Here is a 19,182-nt window from a genome sequence, read left to right on the forward strand (position 1 = left end):
AAGTTAGGAAAACTATAGTATGGACTTCGTCTGTGCTGGCGCCCGCCGACATACACGCGGCGCCCCTTTAGAGCGCTTCTCAGTCAGTTCCTCGGTCAGTTCCACCACCACACACACCAGCGGGACACAAAAACCGGCCACTTCTAACAAAAAAACACTCCAAAAAGTCACAACACGCGCGCCAACAAACGCCACCACAGACAAAGTCCAGGTTTACTTTTAGGTTTACGTAATGAATTTTCACAGATTATGTATGTCTATTGCCGCTATAACAAATACTAAAACTTTCAAAATTGCCGCCACCTGTTATTAAAAAAAATTGTTATTTCTTATACGATGATACGGAACCTTTCCTGTGCGATTACGACTCGCACTTGACCGATTTTTAAGCATATGTGTAACTAAAAGTGACCCTGTAAATATAATAGGCAAATATTGATAAATGATATTATAATATATATTTTTAGTCAATATGCATTTTCTATAGGTAGTTTAAAAAATTAAACTTTATTTTGTATAATATAATATATGTCTAGTGTCAAATTTTAATTAATGTCAAATTAAGAACCTATTTTCAATCGCCAAAAACTGAGAGTAAATTCCTTGTTTTGATAGTTTTTAAATTTCGTGTTTTGACAGTTTTTTATCGGAAATCTGTCAAAATTCCAACTACAATTCATATATTTTGAGAGAGGAATCGCTATTTTTACTCTATCTGTCAACTGTCATATCAAGAGTGCGGTGTAATCGTACTTTTGACACAGCTACAAATGTAAATTAAAAATTTATAACACCCCCGACAAGTGAAGGTTACAGTAACTAGAAAAGAGCTAATAACTTTCAAACGGCTGAACCGATTTTCTTGAATTATAGCTAAGAACACTCTCGATCAAGCCACCTTTCAAACAAAAAAAAAACTAAATTCAAATCGGTTCATTAGTTTAGGAGCTACGATGCCACAGACAGAGACAGATACACACGTCAAACTTATAACACCCCTCTTTTTGGGGTCGGGGGTTAAAAATGGGGAATCCTCATTTATGCATTAGGTATCTATTATACTTATTGGGGATTTCAAAGCCACCAAACAAGAAAAGAAAAAAAAAAATTAATGTTAAACATCGATATTGAATGTAATTCTTAATCGAATATTTTAAATTAATAGTGCTAAGTATTAACAATTGTTGTGATTCCTGTATTTTATTAATGTAAGTAGTGTGACTTAATAACAATAAATTAAATATTCTTACACTATTATGCGTTTTATTTTTACCCGCTTGCGGCAAAGCCAAAAGGAAGTTATGATTTTAGCAGTCTTTAAGTATGTTTGTCAGTATGTATGTTTGTATTCAGCTCCTGTGTGTTCTACCGTAGCGCCTAAACTACTGGACCGATTTTAATGGATGAGGTGTCAATTGATTTGTTATAAAGGTCCGGGTTAGTTACTCTTTCACACATAAACTAGATGGATTTGGCTGAAATTTGGAATGTAGATAGATAATATCCTGGATTAGCACATAGGCTACTTTTTATCCCGGGAAATTAAAGAGTTCCCATGGGATTTCGAGAAACCTAAATCCACGCGGGCGAAGTCGCGGGCATCGGCTAGTAAGGAAATAAAAATGCTACTTTTATTTAGTCATTTATTAGATAGATTATAGTAAATTATCGTTATGTGGAGCCCTTCGAGCGATGTAGTCGAGCGCACGTTGTATCTGAGGCGGGATGGGCGGCGGAGTTGGTAAGTGGTCACCGGTTGGGTGAAAGCCGTACTCGTCTGCTGTGTAGAGGAGGTTGATTATCTGAAAGAAAAGAAGTAAGTAGGTATTTTTATTTCAATTTTTTTTTATTTACTATAGGTAAGCGCTGAACCACAATCACACCTGATGGAAAGTGATGATGTGGTCTAAGATGGGACGCGTTTACCTAAAAGGTGCCTATTCACTCTTGTTTTAAAGATACCCGGATTGTAATTGGTAGGAAACACAGATCGCGGAAGAGTATTCCAAACCTTAGCCATGCGTATGAGGAATGAAGACGCAAAACGTTTCGTGCGTGTAGATGGAATGTCGACGACATAAGGATGGAAACTCGCCCGACGTCTTGCGGTTCGGTGATAAAATAGTGAAGGGAGGACAAGATCGAAAAGTTCCTGTGCACACTCTCCGAAATATATCCTATACAAGTGTAAATTAAAAATTGATAACACCCCCGACAAGTGAAGGTTACAGTAACTAGAAAAGAGCTGATAACTTTCAAACGGCTGAACCGATTTTCTTGGATTATAGCTAAGAACACTCTCGATCAAGCCACCTTTCAAACAAAAAAAAACTAAATTAAAATCGGTTCATTAGTTTAGGCGCTACGGTGCCATAGACAGATACACAGATATACACACGTCAAACTTATAACACCCCTCTTTTTGGGTCGGGGGTTAAAAACACCGATATATAAGCCGGCGACCCTACGGCGGTGATCGAGACTGAAGTTTCGCCAACAAAGGATAAATCAATAAATCAATCAGGCTGTTAAGGTCCACTGCTGGACATAGGCTTTCCCAAGAGCGCGCCACCGCACGATCCTCCGCCTTCCTCATCCATCCACTTCCCTCTACCTTCTTAAGGTCGTCAGTCCAGTGGATCGGAGGTCGTTCCACTCTATGAGTCTCTACTTTAAAACGCGTTTGCCCAGCGGCCATCAGTTCTGCAGCAGACGTGGCCTGCCCACAACTCTGAACATTCTGACAGGAGACCCGTGTTCAGTAGTGGACCGTTCATGAAGATGAATATTCGCCTGTCCATCGGAGTTGTTCGTCAAAGCAGTGTACTGGTATTGCCCCTCAACCAGCAGGCTGGGGGAGCCCACCACCACTCTGCAATTCTGAACATTCTGAGAGGAGACCAGTGCTCAGTAGTGGACCGTTCATATATTGAGATGATGAAGAAAATTCACCTGTCCATCAGGAGCGGTGTATTGGTATTGCCCCTCCACCAGCAGGCTGGGGGAGCCCACTACCACTCTGCAACTCTGAACATTCTGAGAGGAGACCAGTACTCAGTAGTGGACCGTTCGTATGTTGAGATGATGAAGAATATTCACCTGTCCATCAGGAGCGGTGTACTGGTATTGCCCCTCCACCAGCAAGCTAGGATCTGCACCAGCTCTGGCCTGCAGCGAGCCACGTTGCTCGTGGTAGATGCCACCTTCTGTTAACAACGATGTCAGAATATCTTGAATATACATATCTACGAACAAAACGCTGCGTAAGGGCCGGCGCACATATTATGGCGGAGCGCAGCGCAGAGTATGCCCGCGAAGTTTTCTAATCGCGTGACACATTATGCGAATTCCTACCAGAGAATGCGCGGGACTGCGCGCGGATGCGCGAGCATCCGCACGGATGCACAATTGATTTTAGATATTATTTCAATGAGGACAATGTCGATAATACTTTCATGTGAAAAATGCTCTGCGCTGCGCTCCGCCATATGTGCGCCGGTCCTTAGACTGCGCTATTTATTATGTAACGGACACATTAACGGCCAACAACGCGATTTTAAGTGGGGTGTCTCCGTCACTCGCTCCATACAAACGTAGTTCCAATTTCATTTCAATATTAAGCAACCAAAGTCCATGAAATTTTGCAGACATATTTTAGAAACTAATATCAATATGCATGTGGTTTTCCAGAATTCCTTTAAAATATCCAGTTTTAAAGTTACGCGTTCTTAAAAATTCCCATACAAATCTTTAAGTGTCCCTGTAATTTTGAAACTACATATTTTTAGAAAAAATCTAAAACACCACAGACACAGATATTAGTTTCTAGAATATGTCTGCAAAATTTCATGGACTTTGGTAGCTTAATATTCAAATGAAATTGGGGCTACTATTGTATGGTGTTACGGAGAGAGCCCCGTTAAAATTAAAATCATGCATTGCACACGTTGTAGGTGTCTGAGTTTTGTTACCTCAGACAAATTAGATTTTACCTGTCTGTATAGCCCACTTGTAAGAGCCGTCATCGTGTGGGCCGTCGAAGTCGTTCCTGATGATGGCTTCCACGTCACCCTGACTCCACGACAGCCGTGCGACGGATAGCAGCTGGAAATAATCCATACTAATATTATTATTTATAAACTAGATGGTGCCCGCAGCTTCGCCCGCATGGATTGGTCAGATCTCCTGCAGCATCAGGATTGAGGAGTTGGAATCCAAATTTTTTATGGAACAATGTCGAAAGTTCCTCTATCGATTAAAAACAAAATTACGCTAATCAGTTCAGAAATCTCGAAGATATCAGTGCATTGGTAGAACACAACTCCTCCATTTTAAAAGTCGGTTAAAAAAGTAGCCTATGTTACTCCTTGGTTAATAGATATACTTGTCTGTGAAAGTCCCGTCAAAATAGATTCAGTCATTCCGAAGATTAGCCCGTTCAAACCTTGGTTCAAACAGACTGTCACTTCAATTTTGTTTATTAGTATAGATGAGAAAGTGTGTCTGTCTGTCTGTCTGTCTGTCTGCTACCTTTGCATGGCCCAACAGTTTAACCGATTCTGACGAAATTTGGTATAGAGTTAGCTTATATCCCAGGGACGGACATAGGCTACTTTTTATCCCGTAAAATCAAAGAGTTCCCACGGGATTCCTAAAGACCCATCCGCTTAACCAATTTGTATGATTTGATACCGAGGTAGTTTGCGTCCCTGCCCGGCTAGCATGGGCAGTAGATAAAAATTATATCCCCCGATTAAATCCACTGATGTCATAGAAATCAGTGGATATAATCGGGGATATAATTTTTATCTACTGCCCATGCTAGCCGGGTTGTAATTGATATAGACAACTTTTTATCCCGGAAAAACAAACAGTTCCCACGGGATCTTTAAAAACCTAAATCCACGCGGACGAAATATGAATATGGATCAACCTACCTAGCCACTAAGATACGGAATAAGACGGTTAGTTTACATTAAAATATATATAAGAATTCCATTGAGTTAACTGCCTACCTCATAAAATGATTGTTTAAAGCCAATAAATGTCATATGCTCAAGAACATTACAATTATAAGAATATTATAACAATAATAAAAAATACGAAAGACAATAAAAATTGTATTTTTTTTTTGCTATCGGTTTTAATAATCTTCTTGAATTCTAAATAGGTAGGTTATTTGTTTAAATCTGAATATTAATTTATGTGAACTACGCGTGTTTAAATGTTAAACCGTATTTAAATTACCACGAATACCTAATGTTTTCATGTCGATAAGGCTATGTTCAGACCATAAAATTAAGTGTACACCTAATGGGGCGCCAGCCAGGTAACCTCCTAGTGTGCCTGGATGCTGCTGGTCCCTTTTGGATGCGTCCGAGGGGAAGAGCAGTGTTCGGGTCGGTGCGCCCCGGTAACATGGCTAATAATTTCTCTTCGGAGATATTGTTGGCTATGGCTAATGACCTGGCAGGGGGGGAGGTTTCTCCGCGTGTCCCTCTGACTAGCAGAGGGCACAGTGGATGAAGCGGAGGATGGGACGCGGGCGACGTGCGCGTCCCAAGGTCGGGGGACGCACTTCGTTGGTGCGTCCCGGAGGTGTGTCGATGGGGACCGAGCAGGTCCCTGGTGGAGGGTCTGCCTTGGCAGACGTCGCTGGCTGGGTCGCGGTTGTTTGCTTCGGCCGTTCCCGTGACCCAGTCGCCAGGCGACGCGCAGTAGCGCCGCTGGGGTTTAGTGGGTATTCCGGTCGCCTCTCGGCCGGCGAGTCCCACATACCCTCCCTCCGGGGGGGATGCGTAAATGCATTCCCCAGCGTCAACAAAAAAAAAAAAAAAAAGTGTACACCTAATACTAATATTATAAATGCGAAAGTGTGTGTGTCTCTGTTTGTCTGTCTGTCTATCTGTCTGTCTGTCTGTCTACTACCTTTTCACGGCCCAACAGTGTAACCGATTCCGCCGAAAGGTACAAGGTTAGCTTATATCCCGGGGACGGACATAGGCTACTTTTTATCCCGGAAAATCAAAGAGCTCCCGCGGGATTCATAAAGACCCGCCCACTTAACTGACTTGTATCTTCGGTACCGAAGTAGCTTGCGTCCCTGTTATCGAAATAGGAAACTTTTATCCCGGATAATCAAACAGTTCCCACGGGATCTATAAAAATCTAAATCCACGCGGATGAAGTCGCGGGTATCCTCTAGTATATAATATTGCATGTCTAGCGGGGGGCTTCGGCCGTGACTAGTTACCACCCTACGCGCAAAGCCGTGCCGCCAAGCGATTTAGCGTTCCGGAACGATGCCGTGTAGAACCGGTCAGGGGTATGGTTTTAATGAAACTGCCATACCCCTTCCAAGTCAGCCCGCTTCCATCTAAGATGCATCATCACTTACCATCAGGTGAGATCAGAGTAAAAAAACGCTAGCATTAAGCTATCATTGCTCATTACTACGTACCTACTATACGTATAAATACAAAAGTGTGTCTCTTTTCTGAATAACCGATTTTGACAAAATTTGGTAGGTACAAAGATGCATCCCGGGGACATAGTAGGACATATTTACTCCTTTTTATTTCAGAAAATCAAAAAGGTCATAAGTGATTTTTATTAAAAATCTAAATCCATGCGTTGGGGACATTAAGTTATACCTACTTAGTTTAGTCGCTAGCTTAAGTTAAAATGAGACAGATTTAAGTCAGCGATAGAACGTTGTCTCGTTTTAACTTACTTTAAAGATATCAGCCTAGTATGAACAAGTCCTAACTTAAGCTTAAACAAACAAAGAGACACCAATGTCAAACTCAGTTCGAGTTAGAATAATTTAATTAGTATTTACCTATTAACCCCCGACCCAAAAAGAGAGGTGTTATAAGTTTTACGTGTGTATCTGTGTATCTGTCTGTGGCACCGTAGCGCCTAAACTAATGAACCGATTTTAATTTAGTTTTTTATTGTTTGAAAGGTGGCTTGATCGAGAGTGTTCTTAGCTATAATCCAAGAAAATCGGTTCAGCCGTTTGAAAGTTATCAGCTCTTTTCTAGTTACTGTAACCTTCACTTGTCGGGGGTGTTATAAATTTACACTTGTTTTTAGCTTGCGTTACACTTAGGGAGTAACTAAATATTATCTAACTAACATTAGCCTGCGACTTCGCCCGCGATACGTAAATGTTTAATACTCTTCCGCGACCTGTGTTTCCTATTACGATCCGATGTATCTTTAAAACAAGAGTGAATAGGCATCTCCTAGGTAAAAGCGTCCTATCTTAGGCCACATCATCACTTTCCATCAGGTGTGATTGTGGTCAACCGCTTGCCTATCTATATACATATATATACTTATAAATACAAGTGTAAATTAAAAATTTATAACATCCCCGACAAGTGAAGGTTACAGTAACTAGAAAAGAGCTGATAACTTTCAAACGGCTGAACCGATTTTCTTGAATTATAGCTAAAGAACACTCTCGATCAAGCCACCTTTCAAACAAAAAAAACTCAATTAAAATCGGTTCATTGTTTAGGAGCTACGATGCCACAGACAGATACACAGATACACACATACACACGTCAAACTTATAACACCCCTCTTTTTGGGTCGGGGATTAAAAATTGAAGTGTCGTGTCTGTTTGAACAGGCTAATCTTCGAAATGGCTAAACCTATTTTGACGGGACTTTCGCAGACAAGTAGAGGATTAACCAAGGAGTAACATAGGCTACTTTTTTAACCTACTTTGTAAAATGGAGTTGTGTTTTTCTACCTGTGTACATCGATATCTACGCTATTTCTGAACCGATTTGCGTAATTTTTTTTTTTTCGTTAAGGTAACATTGCGACATTGTTCCATAAAAAAATTGGATTCCAACTCCTCAATCCTGATGCTGCAGGGGATCTGACCAATCGTCTAGAATAAAAAAAAAAGTTAGTCATGTAAGCATAATATTTCCCTTCCCCTCTAACTAAGATTGAAGCTTGTGCTAGGAGTGATCATACGACAATAGTGCAACTGTGGGGTTGGAACCTCTGACCTTTCGGATTTCAGTCCACTCTTTTAACAGTTAAGCTATTGAGGCCATCTATCTTAAAATCAGAGAAAGAATTTTCAAAATCGGATCATTAGTTACGGAGAATACCAACATCCAAATCTAAATAGTCTTTATAGTATTTACTACTAGCCGATGCCCGCGACTTCGCCCGCGTGGATTTAGGTTCTTCGAAATCCCGTGGGAACTCTTTGATTTTCCGGGATAAAAAGTAGCCTGTGTGTTAATCCAACGTATAATCTATCTCCAGTCCGAATTTCAACCAAATCTGTTCAGTAGTTTTAGCGTGAAAGAGTAACAAACATACACACACACACACGCACATACACGATACATACATAAACACATGTACACAAATTTTCGCCTTTATAATATTAGTGTGATAGGGTGATAATAATTTAGTATACAATGCGGAGACACGGCATATATGTGCTTAAAAAGAATGGGCCTAATGCATTATTTCAGTGGTCTAAAACTCTCTTCGCATTGTTGCCTTTCTAATGAAAAAAGTTTGAGGTGCATGGGCTGGATGGTTTCAAAGTCTGTCAACGCATAACGTAATCTAAACATTTTTGTGTTTTATATCCATAATATGATTATTATAGTTATAGTCTAGAATAAAAGCGAAAATTTGTATGTGTGTGTGTGTGTGTGTGTGTGTATGTTTGTTACTCCTTCACGCAAAAACTACTGAACGGATTTGGCTGAAATTTGGAATGGAGATAGATAATATCCTGGATTAGCACATAGGCTACTTTTTATCCCGGAAAATCAAAGAGTTCCCATGGGATTTCGAAAAACCTAAATCCATGCGGGCGAAGTCGTGGGTATCGGCTAGTTAAAAATAAAGATATTAAAAAAAAACTTAGCGGCTGAAATTTGAACCTACGTACGTAATACTTTCCGCTATAATTCCACCACTCTACCGCTGAGGTGTTGAGGCATTTGACCTTTCGATGTAGGATATTGAATTAATGTGCAAATGATCAATGATGACATACTCACACAATTCACATAGTAATTAAAGGTCTAAGCGCGTAAAGCCGTCGGCCCTACGCTTTATCTCTCCGGTCGTGTCGGATCGCCGTCTCATCACAGGCTGTGAGAGTGAGGGAATAGAGAGTACACATGTGATTACGCACACTCACAATTCACATAGTAATTAAAGGTCTAAGCACGTAAAGCCGTCGGCCCCACGCTTTATCTCTCCGGTCGTGTCGGATCGCCGTCTCATCACAGGCTGTGAGAGTGAGGGAATAGAGAGTACACATGTGATTAGGCACACTCACAATTCACATACTTAACAATTAAAGGTCTAAGCGCGTAAAGCTGTCGGCCCTACGCTTTATCTCTCCGGTCGTGTCGGATCGCCGTCCCATCGGACTATGAGAGTGATGGAATAGAGGATACACATGTGATTACGCACACTCACAATACACATAGTAACTAAAGGTCTAAGCGCGTAAAGCTGTCGGCCCTACGCTTTATCTCTCCGGTCGTGTCGGATCGCCGTCTCATCACAGGCTGTGAGAGTGATGGAATAGAGGGTACACATGTGATTACGCACACTCACAATTCACATAGTAATTAAAGGTCTAAGCACGTAAAGCCGTCGGCCCCACGCTTTATCTCTCCGGTCGTGTCGGATCGCCGTCTCATCACAGGCTGTGAGAGTGATGGAATAGAGGGTACACATGTGATTACGCACACTCACAATTCACATAGTAATTAAAGGTCTAAGCGCGTAAAGCTGTCGGCCCTACGCTTTATCTCTCCGGTCGTGTCGGATCGCCGTCTCATCACAGGCTGTGAGAGTGATGGAATAGAGGGTACACATGTGATTACGCACACTCACAATTCACATAGTAATTAAAGGTCTAAGCACGTAAAGCCGTCGGCCCCACGCTTTATCTCTCCGGTCGTGTCGGATCGCCGTCTCATCACAGGCTGTGAGAGTGAGGGAATAGAGAGTACACATGTGATTAGGCACACTCACAATTCACATACTTAACAATTAAAGGTCTAAGCGCGTAAAGCTGTCGGCCCTACGCTTTATCTCTCCGGTCGTGTCGGATCGCCGTCCCATCGGACTATGAGAGTGATGGAATAGAGGATACACATGTGTTTACGCACACTCACAATTCACATAGCAATTAAAGGTCTAAGCGCGTAAAGCTGTCGGCCCTATGCTTTATCTCTCCGGTCGTATCGGATCGCCGTCCCATCGGACTATGAGAGTGATGGAATAGAGGGTACACATGTGATTACGCACACTCACAATTCACATAGTAATTAAAGGTCTAAGCGCGTAAAGCTGTCGGCCCTATGCTTTATCTCTCCGGTCGTATCGGATCGCCGTCCCATCGGACTATGAGAGTGATGGAATAGAGGGTACACATGTGATTACGCACACTCACAATTCACATAGTAATTAAAGGTCTAAGCGCGTAAAGCTGTCGGCCCTATGCTTTATCTCTCCGGTCGTATCGGATCGCCGTCCCATCGGACTATGAGAGTGATGGAATAGAGGGTACACATGTGATTACGCACACTCACAATTCACATAGTAATTAAAGGTCTAAGCGCGTAAAGCTGTCGGCCCTATGCTTTATCTCTCCGGTCGTGTCGGATCGCCGTCTCATCACAGGCTGTGAGAGTGAGGGAATAGAGGGTACACATGTGATTACGCACACTCACAATTCACATAGCAATTAAAGGTCTAAGCGCGTAAAGCTGTCGGCCCTACGCTTTATCTCTCCGGTCGTGTCGGATCGCCGTCCCATCGGAATATGAAAGTGAGGGAATAGAGAGTGCACATTATGATTACGCACACTCACAATTCACATAGTAATTAAAGACGCATTGTAAACGTCTTATTTAACCGATGTTTAATGTTGTGTAATAAATTGATCTAATCGATTTTATCATCATATCACACGCAACATCGCACGTCGCAGCGAAAAATTAACGTTTCTTTCATAAGAGATTATCTATTTACTAATCACTACCCATATATTATTAAAAACCGGGCAAGTGCGAGTCAGACTCGCGCACTGAGGGTTCCGTACTCGGGTATTTTTCTAACAATTTTCCTTTTGAGGTACGGAACCCTAAAAATGCGAAAGTGTGTTTGTTTGTCCTTCAATCACGCAATGGAGCATTATTAAAGGGAGTAATTAAAATAACGTATTGAAGTGTTTTTGGGTTCCGTACCTCAAAAGGAAAAAACCGGCCAAGTGCGAGTCAGACTCGCGCACTGAGGGTTCCGTACTCGGGTATTTTTTCCAACATTTTGCACGATAAATCAAAAACTATTATACATAAAAAGAAATAAAAATCGGTTTTAGAATGTACAGGAAAAGCCCTTTCATATGATACCCCACTTGGTATAGTTATCTTACTTTGAAGATTGAAACACATTTCAATTATTTTTAATGATGTAACCACGAATTCGGGGTTTCCAGATTTATTCCTGTACTTGTGCTATAAGACCTACCTGGTTTTTTTGTGCGGATATACTTGCCTACGTAAAATACCTGGAGGGTGACATACTACTTTTTATCCCGGAAAATCATAAAGTTCCCACGGGATTTATATAAAAATATAAAAACATCTAAATCCACGCGGATAAATTCGAGGGCATCAGCTTGTGAATCTATCCTCCATACTTAATATTATAAATGCGAAAGTGTCTTTCTGTCTGTGTGTCTGCTACCTTTTCACGGCCCAACAGCTTAACCGATTCTGGCGAAATTTGGTACAGAGTTAGCTTATATCCCGGGGACGGACATAGGCTACTTTTAATCCTGGAAAATCAAAGAGTTCCCACGGGATTCCTAAAGACCCATCCGCTTAACCGATTTGTATATTTGGGTACCGAAGTAGCTTGCGTCCCTGTTATCGAAATAGGCAACTTTTTATCCCGGAAAATCAAACAGTTCCCACGGGATCTATAAAAATCTAAATCCACGCGGACGAAGTCGCGGGTATCCTCTAGTATATAATATTGCATGTCTAGCGGGGGGCTTCGGCCGTGACTAGTTACCACCCTATGCGCAAAGCCGTGCCGCCAAGCGATTTAGCGTTCCGGAACGATGCCGTGTAGAACCGATCAGGGGTATGGTTTTAATGAAACTGCCATACCCCTTCCAAGTCAGCCCGCTTCCATCTAAGATGCATCATCACTTACTTAATCTAAATCCACGCGGACGAAGTCGCGGGCATCCTCTAGTATATCTATAAATAGACTTGTCCTCCTATAGACTGACTGGTCTATAAACGCAAAACATCAACCATTGGGATTAGAAAGAAATGAGATGATATTGACTTGATAATGAATATGACAAATTATTACAAATCCTATTAAAAAAATGACATTAAATCACACTAATATTATAAAGGCGAAAGTTTGTATGTGTGTCCGTGTGTGTATGTTTGTTATTCCTTCACGCAAAAACTACTGGACGGATTGGGCTGAAATTTAGAATGGAGATATATTATTATACCCTGGATTAGCACATAGGCTACTTTTTATCCCGGAAAATCAAAGAGCTCCCACGGGATTATTCAAAAACCTACATCCACGCGAACGAAGTCGCGGGCATCAGCTAGTGAGGTAATAAAGTGACCTCCTTATCCGTATCAAGATGGAGCCCTCAAGCGAAGGTGACTGCAGATTTTGACGCACCAACTTACGTAACGGCCAAAAGCTATAATTATTGTATTGATGTACCTTAACTAAGAGATTTCACAAAAAAAAAAGATTCCGACGACTTGAGAACCTCCTCTTTTTTGGAAGTCGGTTTTGACTTGTAACATTGTGATATATATTTTTATTTTATAATTGTGACTCCAGGAGTACCTACCTATTAATGTTTAATTTTCTTTGAATATGACTGTAACTTCTTTTGCTAATTTATATATTGAATTGTTAAATTTTCTATTGATTAAGAATGATATTTTATGTACTTATTGAAAATGTATGTAAAGATAGTAAATTTTGCACGCCATGTCATGGCAGATTGTGATACGTACCTACTTAAAATTTATGTAACATCTTTTTTACTTACAATCTTGCAATAAATGAAATACTAAAAAGACAGAGCTGCTATTGCAAACAATTTCACTACTTATAGTTGGTATTTAATCTTTTAAATCCATACTAAGTATTATGTTTCGTTAACTGTGGAGAAATCAGGAAATTAAATTAAATTAAAATTAAATCATGATTTTTTTTAATTTAAATTAAATCAGGAGAAATAGCCAATGGTCCCCTTTTTCTTAGCTGCAGGTATTATCTTATCTGTGGCTAACAAACAAAACCTTTCAATATCTCTGTGACATTGGCCACAAGTGAATGTCGCATGCAGATAATATAATTGCCACAGGTTACGACCTACGTTCAGGAGAAAGGCAATGTAATACAGACATACATTTGTATCCGGTACCTACCTATCATTATCAGCAGTCATCGTTTCAAATCTCAATTCTCGACGCGTCGCACTACAGAGTACGAGTCTCAAATAAAAAGGGCCTTTGTATTTACTTATTAACATACATATACATATATTCACTTACCTACTTCTTAAGCGATCATAGCCTTTTTTTATCGCTGGGGAATGCATTTACGCATCCCTCCCCGGAAGCCGGCCAGCCAGCCGTAGACCAGCCAGCCAGCTGAGGGAGGGTATGTGGGACTCACCGGCCGAGAGGCGACCGGAATACCCACTAAACCCCAGCGGCGCTACTGCGCGTCGCCTGGCGACTGGGTCACGGGAACACCGAAGCAATCAACCGCGACCCAGCCAGCGACGTCGGCCGAGGCCGATCCTCCTGCGGGGACCCACTCGCGAAGCCCCCTAACTCCACGTCTGAGGCGCATCAATGAAGTGCGCCTCCCGACCCGGGGACTCAACGGGCGACAGCAGACCAATCACCCGGAATCCCCTGCCATGGCGGCGGGCGGCGATCCCACCCACGTCGCCTGCGTCTCGGCCTTCGCCTTCATCCACTGTGCCCTCTGCTAGTCAGTGACACGCGGAAAAACCTCCCCCCTGGCAGGTCATTAGCCATAGCCAACAATATTCCCGAAGAGAAATTGTTAGCCATGTTACCGGGGTGCACCGGCCCGAATACTGCTCTTCCCCTCGGATGACTTGAAATGGGACAAGCAGCACCCAGGCACACTGGGAAGTTACCTGGCAGGCACCCCAAGCGATCATAGCCTAGCAGTTTCTAGGCTATGATCGCTTTACCAAATAATGATGGCAAATATGGTAATATCAAGATGCTATTCCTATTATAATTGGTAGATAAATAATTTATTCTTTTGAAAGCTATACATTTGCATATTTAGGAAATCATGATTGTTTTAAATGAACATAACCATTCAAATTTTTGAATTACCTAAATAGGTAGGTACTTAGGTAAATACCGCCTATGTACAGTGGTTACCTTGCTACGAATTCCTTTCAAAGTTGCAAGTTCGAATCACTCAGAACTCAGCAATTCTGTAAAATCAGAACTGCTCCAACTTTAAGAGGGCTCTCTCCGTCACTCGCTTCATACAAACGTAGTTCCAATTTCATTTGAATATTAAGCAACCAAAGTCCATGAAATTTTGCAGACATATTCTAGAAACTAATGTCTATGTCTGTGGTTTTCCAGATTTCTGTTAAAATATTCGGTTTCAAAGTTACGCGGTCTTAAAAATTTACATACAAATCTTTGAGCCCCTGTAATTTTAAAACTACATATTTTTAGAAAAATGTAAAACACCACAGGCACAGATATTAGTTTCTAGAATATGTCTGCAAAATTTCATGGACTTTGGTTGCTTTGGTTAGGTTATGGTACGCTCGAAACGATTTTATTTTAGTCTGCTTAATGCTCTAGAATCTAGATTAATACCTAGCTAGTACCTTGGTACCTGGTACCAGTCATCATCCATACTTCCATACTAATATTATAAATGCGAAAGTTTGTCTGTCTGTCTGCTACCTTTTCACGGCCCAACAGTTAAACCGATTCTGACGAAATTTGGTACAGGGTTAGCTTATATATCCCGGGGACGGACATAGGCTACTTTTTATCCCGGAAAATCAAAGAGTTCCTACGGGATTCCTAAAACCCATCCGCTTAACCGATTTGTATGTTTGGTACCGAGGTAGCTTGCGTCCCTGTCATTGACATAGGCATTTCATCCCGGAAAATCAAACAGTTCCCACGGGATCTTTAAAAGCCTAAATTCACGCGGACAAAGTCGCGGGCATCCTCTAGTATTATATAACTAATTATTATTATTAATTAAGTAACTATTTTAAAGCTTTATATACACATTAAATATCTGCATCATTATTATGTTTTTTTTCCAGTGAAAGTTACAAAAAAACATTTTTTTAACCCCCGACCCAAAAAGAGGGGTGTTATAAGTTTGACGTGTGTATCTGTGTATCTGTCTGTGGCATCGTAGCTCCTAAACTAATGAACCGATTTTAATTTAGTTTTTTTTTGTTTGAAAGGTGGCTTGATCGAGAGTGTTCTTAGCAATAATCCAAAAAAATCCGTTCAGCCGTTTGAAAGTTATCAGCTCTTTTCTAGTTACTATAACCTGCACTTGTCGGGGGTGTTATAAATTTTTAATTTACACTTGTTACTTATTTTTATTAAATTTTTGCGAGCAGCTATGTCACGGACCACAGTAATTGGCCCATGCACAGGTCACAAGGTTAATTCGCAGCATAAAATATAGTTTTTGTAAAGACCAGCAGGTGGTATCGACATGTCATGTAGCTATTATTTATATAATAAATATTTTTATATACAAGGCGGTGATATAATATAGCCTTCTATTCTATTATTCTTTTATATATTCTTTGGTTCTTCTATTCTATTATAATATATTCTTTGGTTTCTACACGGCATCGTACCGGAAAACTTGGCGGCACGGCTTTGCCAGTAGGTAACTAGCCACGGCCGAAGCCGCCCACCAGACCAGACTAGAAATTATAAAATTCCAAACCCCTACCGGGAATCGAACCAGGGACCTCCCATTTAGTAAGACCACAGTGAACCACTGCGCCAGGTTGGTCATCGATTATTATCACATGCTTAGACGTTATCTATACTTACATATAATAAAATTGTAGAAAAGTGGTGTCTGTACAATGGAAATATATAAAAAAAAGTAACAGGGGTTGTTATTATATCGATGCCGAACCCGAAATTGTAATTAATTTTTTTTTGTCTGTTTGTCTGTTTGTCTGTGTGTTTGTGCACGCGAATATCAGAAACGGCTTATTCGATTTAGATACGGTTTTCACTAATATATTGTAATAAGCTTCGTTTATTTCATGTCAATCGGTTCATAAATAAAAAAGTTATGTCAATTTAAAGAATCACGGCGAACATTTTTAACGTACAGAGTACGTACTACACGCCTCGCGTCCCGAAAAGTCACTATTCCACGCGAACGAAGTCGCGGGCACAGCTAGTTTATAGGTAAACTAGCTGTACCCGGCATGCGTTGCAATGCCGTAAACAAACATTTTTTTTAATTCATAGATATATAGTTTTTTTGATGCAGGAACCATCTCGGGCGCCCTCAGAACACCCTACCAAAGTTTCATAACAATCTGATCAGCGGTTTAGCCGCCTATAGAACACAAACATACAAACATAAAGGAGAAAATGTGTGTGTGTGTGTGTGTGTGTGTATGTTTGTTACTCCTTCACGCAAAAACTACTGGACGGATTGGGCTGAAATTTAGAATGGAGATAGATTATACCCTGGATTGGCACATAGGCTACTTTTTATCCCGGAAAACCAAAGAGTTCCCACGGGATTTCGAAAAACCTAAATCCACGCGGGCGAAGTCGCGGGTGTCAGCTAGTACAAACATAAAGGAGAAAATGTGTGTGTGTGTGTGTGTATGTTTGTTACTCCTTCACGCAAAAACTACTGGACGGATTGGGCTGAGAACGGAGATAGATTATACCCTGGATTGGCACATAGGCTACTTTTTATCCCGGAAAATCAAAGAGTTCCCACGGGAATTTTAAAAAACCTACATCCACGCGAACGAAGTCGCGGGTATCAGCTAGTTATTATATATAAGATAAAATATTTACCTAATTAATTATTATTCAAGTCATGTTCACTTGACTAGAATGTTAGTAGTAAATCTACAACTGGCTTATATTTCATTATCATCATGATCAACGCATCGACGGAGCACTACTGATCACAGGTCGCCTCGAGTATTTAAGAAGGACTAGCTGATACCCACGACTTCGTTCGCGTGGATGTAGGTTTTTAAAAGTCCCGTGGGAACTCTTTGATTTTCCGGGATGAAAATTAGCCTATGTGCTAATCCAGGGTATAATCTATCTCCATTCTAAATTTCAGCCAAATCCGTCCAGTAGTTTTTGCGTGAAGGAGTAACAAACATACACACACACACACACACATACAAACTTTCGCTTTTATAATATTAGTGTGATAAAATATTTACCTAATTGATTATTATTCAAGTCATGTTCACTTGACTGGAATGTTAGTAGTAAATATACAACTGGCTTAATTTGAAAATATTACAATAAAACTTAAAGCTAGCCTTATCTAATTACTATACAAATCATGCCCGCGTGGAATGGTGCCAAGAATACTGGCTGCATTTCCGCGTTGGACAGCCAGGCTGATCCGTTGCTTATAATTCATTATCATCAAGAACAACGCATCGACGGCTCACTACAGATCACGGGTCGCCTCAAGTAGGTATGAGAAGGATTGTGGCCACGCTGCTAGCCAAATACGGATTGGCAGACTTCATACACCTTTGAGAACATTAAGGAGAAGTCTCAGGCATGCAGGTTTCCACATAATGTTTATGAATGTAATATACATACATACATACCCTTCCTTTTGGCTTTGCCGCAGTCGGGTAAAAATGAGCTTTTAACAGTGCTCTCTGCGTCACTTACTCCATACAATCGTAGTCCCAATTTAATTTGAATAGTCCATGAAATTTTGCACTACATATTCAAGAAACTAATATCTGTGTCTGTGGTGTTTTAGATTTTTCTAAAAATATGTAGTTTTAAAATTACAGGGGCTCAAAGATTTGTATGTGAATTTTTAACCGAATATTTTGGAAAACCACAGACATATTAGTTTCCGGGACGTTTCTACAAAATTCCATTGAGTATGATTGATTAGTATTCCAAAGAGAGACGAACTACGTTTGTATAGAGCGAGTGACGGAGAGACCCCTCTTAAGTCCACACTACGCTTTTACCGCGCGTTTTTTTTCACTGTATTTTCTGACATATGAAAATTGTACGAAGTCATTGATTTTTAACCCCCGACCCAAAAAGAGGGGTGTTATAAGTTTGACGTGTGTATCTGTGTATCTGTCTGTGGCATCGTAGCGCCTAAACGAATGAACTGATTTTAATTTAGATTTTTTTTTGTTTGAAAGGTGGCTTGATCGATAGTGTTCTTAGCTATCATCCAAGAAAATCGGTTCAGCCGTTTGAAAGTTATCAGCTTTTTTCTAGTTACTGACCCTTCACTTGTCGGGGGTGTTATAAATTTTTAATTTACACTTGTTTAGGGTTTGTTAGGGTAGGGTTAGGGGTTTGAAATACGGTATCCTAAAAAATCAATGACTTCATACAAAATGATCCTTTAAGGCTTATAGGATCACTTCGTTCTCTGTCTGTCTGTCGTAGTCGGGTAAAAAAAAGTAAATCCAAGACATATATCTTACCACTAAAACTCCGACTGCGTATTTCATTTTGAAACTTTTTAATTTTTTAAAGTCTTCAAATAAATTCACTTTTATTTCAATAATCTGTATAAAAGCCCTTTTTTAAAAAAAAACCACGTGAAAATTAAAAAATATGCACTTTACCTAGGTGCCTACTCAATTATTTATTTAGGTGCAAATTAAAAAAATTACTTAGAATCCGAAAGCTCGGTTATTTTACAGAAATTAAAAAAAAAATTGGCGCGCAAAAATTAAAAATGGCGGATGTTTAGGTGTACTCGTTCCCGCGTTTGTACCTTCACTAAGTTATTGCAAGTGTACGATGGTGACTTTTGACCTTATAGCATCCTACACTAGGTATAGT

At 40.5% G+C, this 19,182-nt stretch overlaps 1 protein-coding gene across 1 annotated transcript; it reads right to left on the reverse strand.

Moving 5' to 3' along the window:
• Positions 1-1,629: 1,629 nt before the first annotated feature.
• On the reverse strand, positions 1,630-19,160 carry LOC123878387 (endocuticle structural glycoprotein ABD-4-like). Its single transcript, XM_045925584.1, has 4 exons — positions 18,819-19,160; positions 3,993-4,104; positions 3,100-3,206; positions 1,630-1,802 (listed from the first exon to the last, which is right to left on the reverse strand). Exons 1-4 carry the CDS (start codon positions 18,843-18,845, stop codon positions 1,656-1,658), a joined length of 393 nt encoding a protein of 130 aa, XP_045781540.1. The 5' UTR covers positions 18,846-19,160; the 3' UTR covers positions 1,630-1,655.
• Positions 19,161-19,182: the final 22 nt, after the last annotated feature.

Source organism: Maniola jurtina, chromosome 26 (genome assembly GCF_905333055.1).
Source record: "Maniola jurtina chromosome 26, ilManJurt1.1, whole genome shotgun sequence".
NCBI classification, from domain to species: Eukaryota; Metazoa; Arthropoda; class Insecta; order Lepidoptera; family Nymphalidae; genus Maniola; species Maniola jurtina.

Bases quoted from the DNA above. Each gene is read 5' to 3' on its own strand.
- LOC123878387 (XM_045925584.1), bottom strand. From the start codon at position 18,845: ATGAAATACGCAGTCGGAGTTTTAGTG. The intron at 4,105-18,818 runs GTAAGATATATG...GATTATTTCCAG, and splicing joins ACGCAGTCGGAGTTTTAGTG to CTGCTATCCGTCGCACGGCT. The intron at 1,803-3,099 runs GTGAATATTCTT...CTTTTCTTTCAG, and splicing joins ACACCGCTCCTGATGGACAG to ATAATCAACCTCCTCTACAC.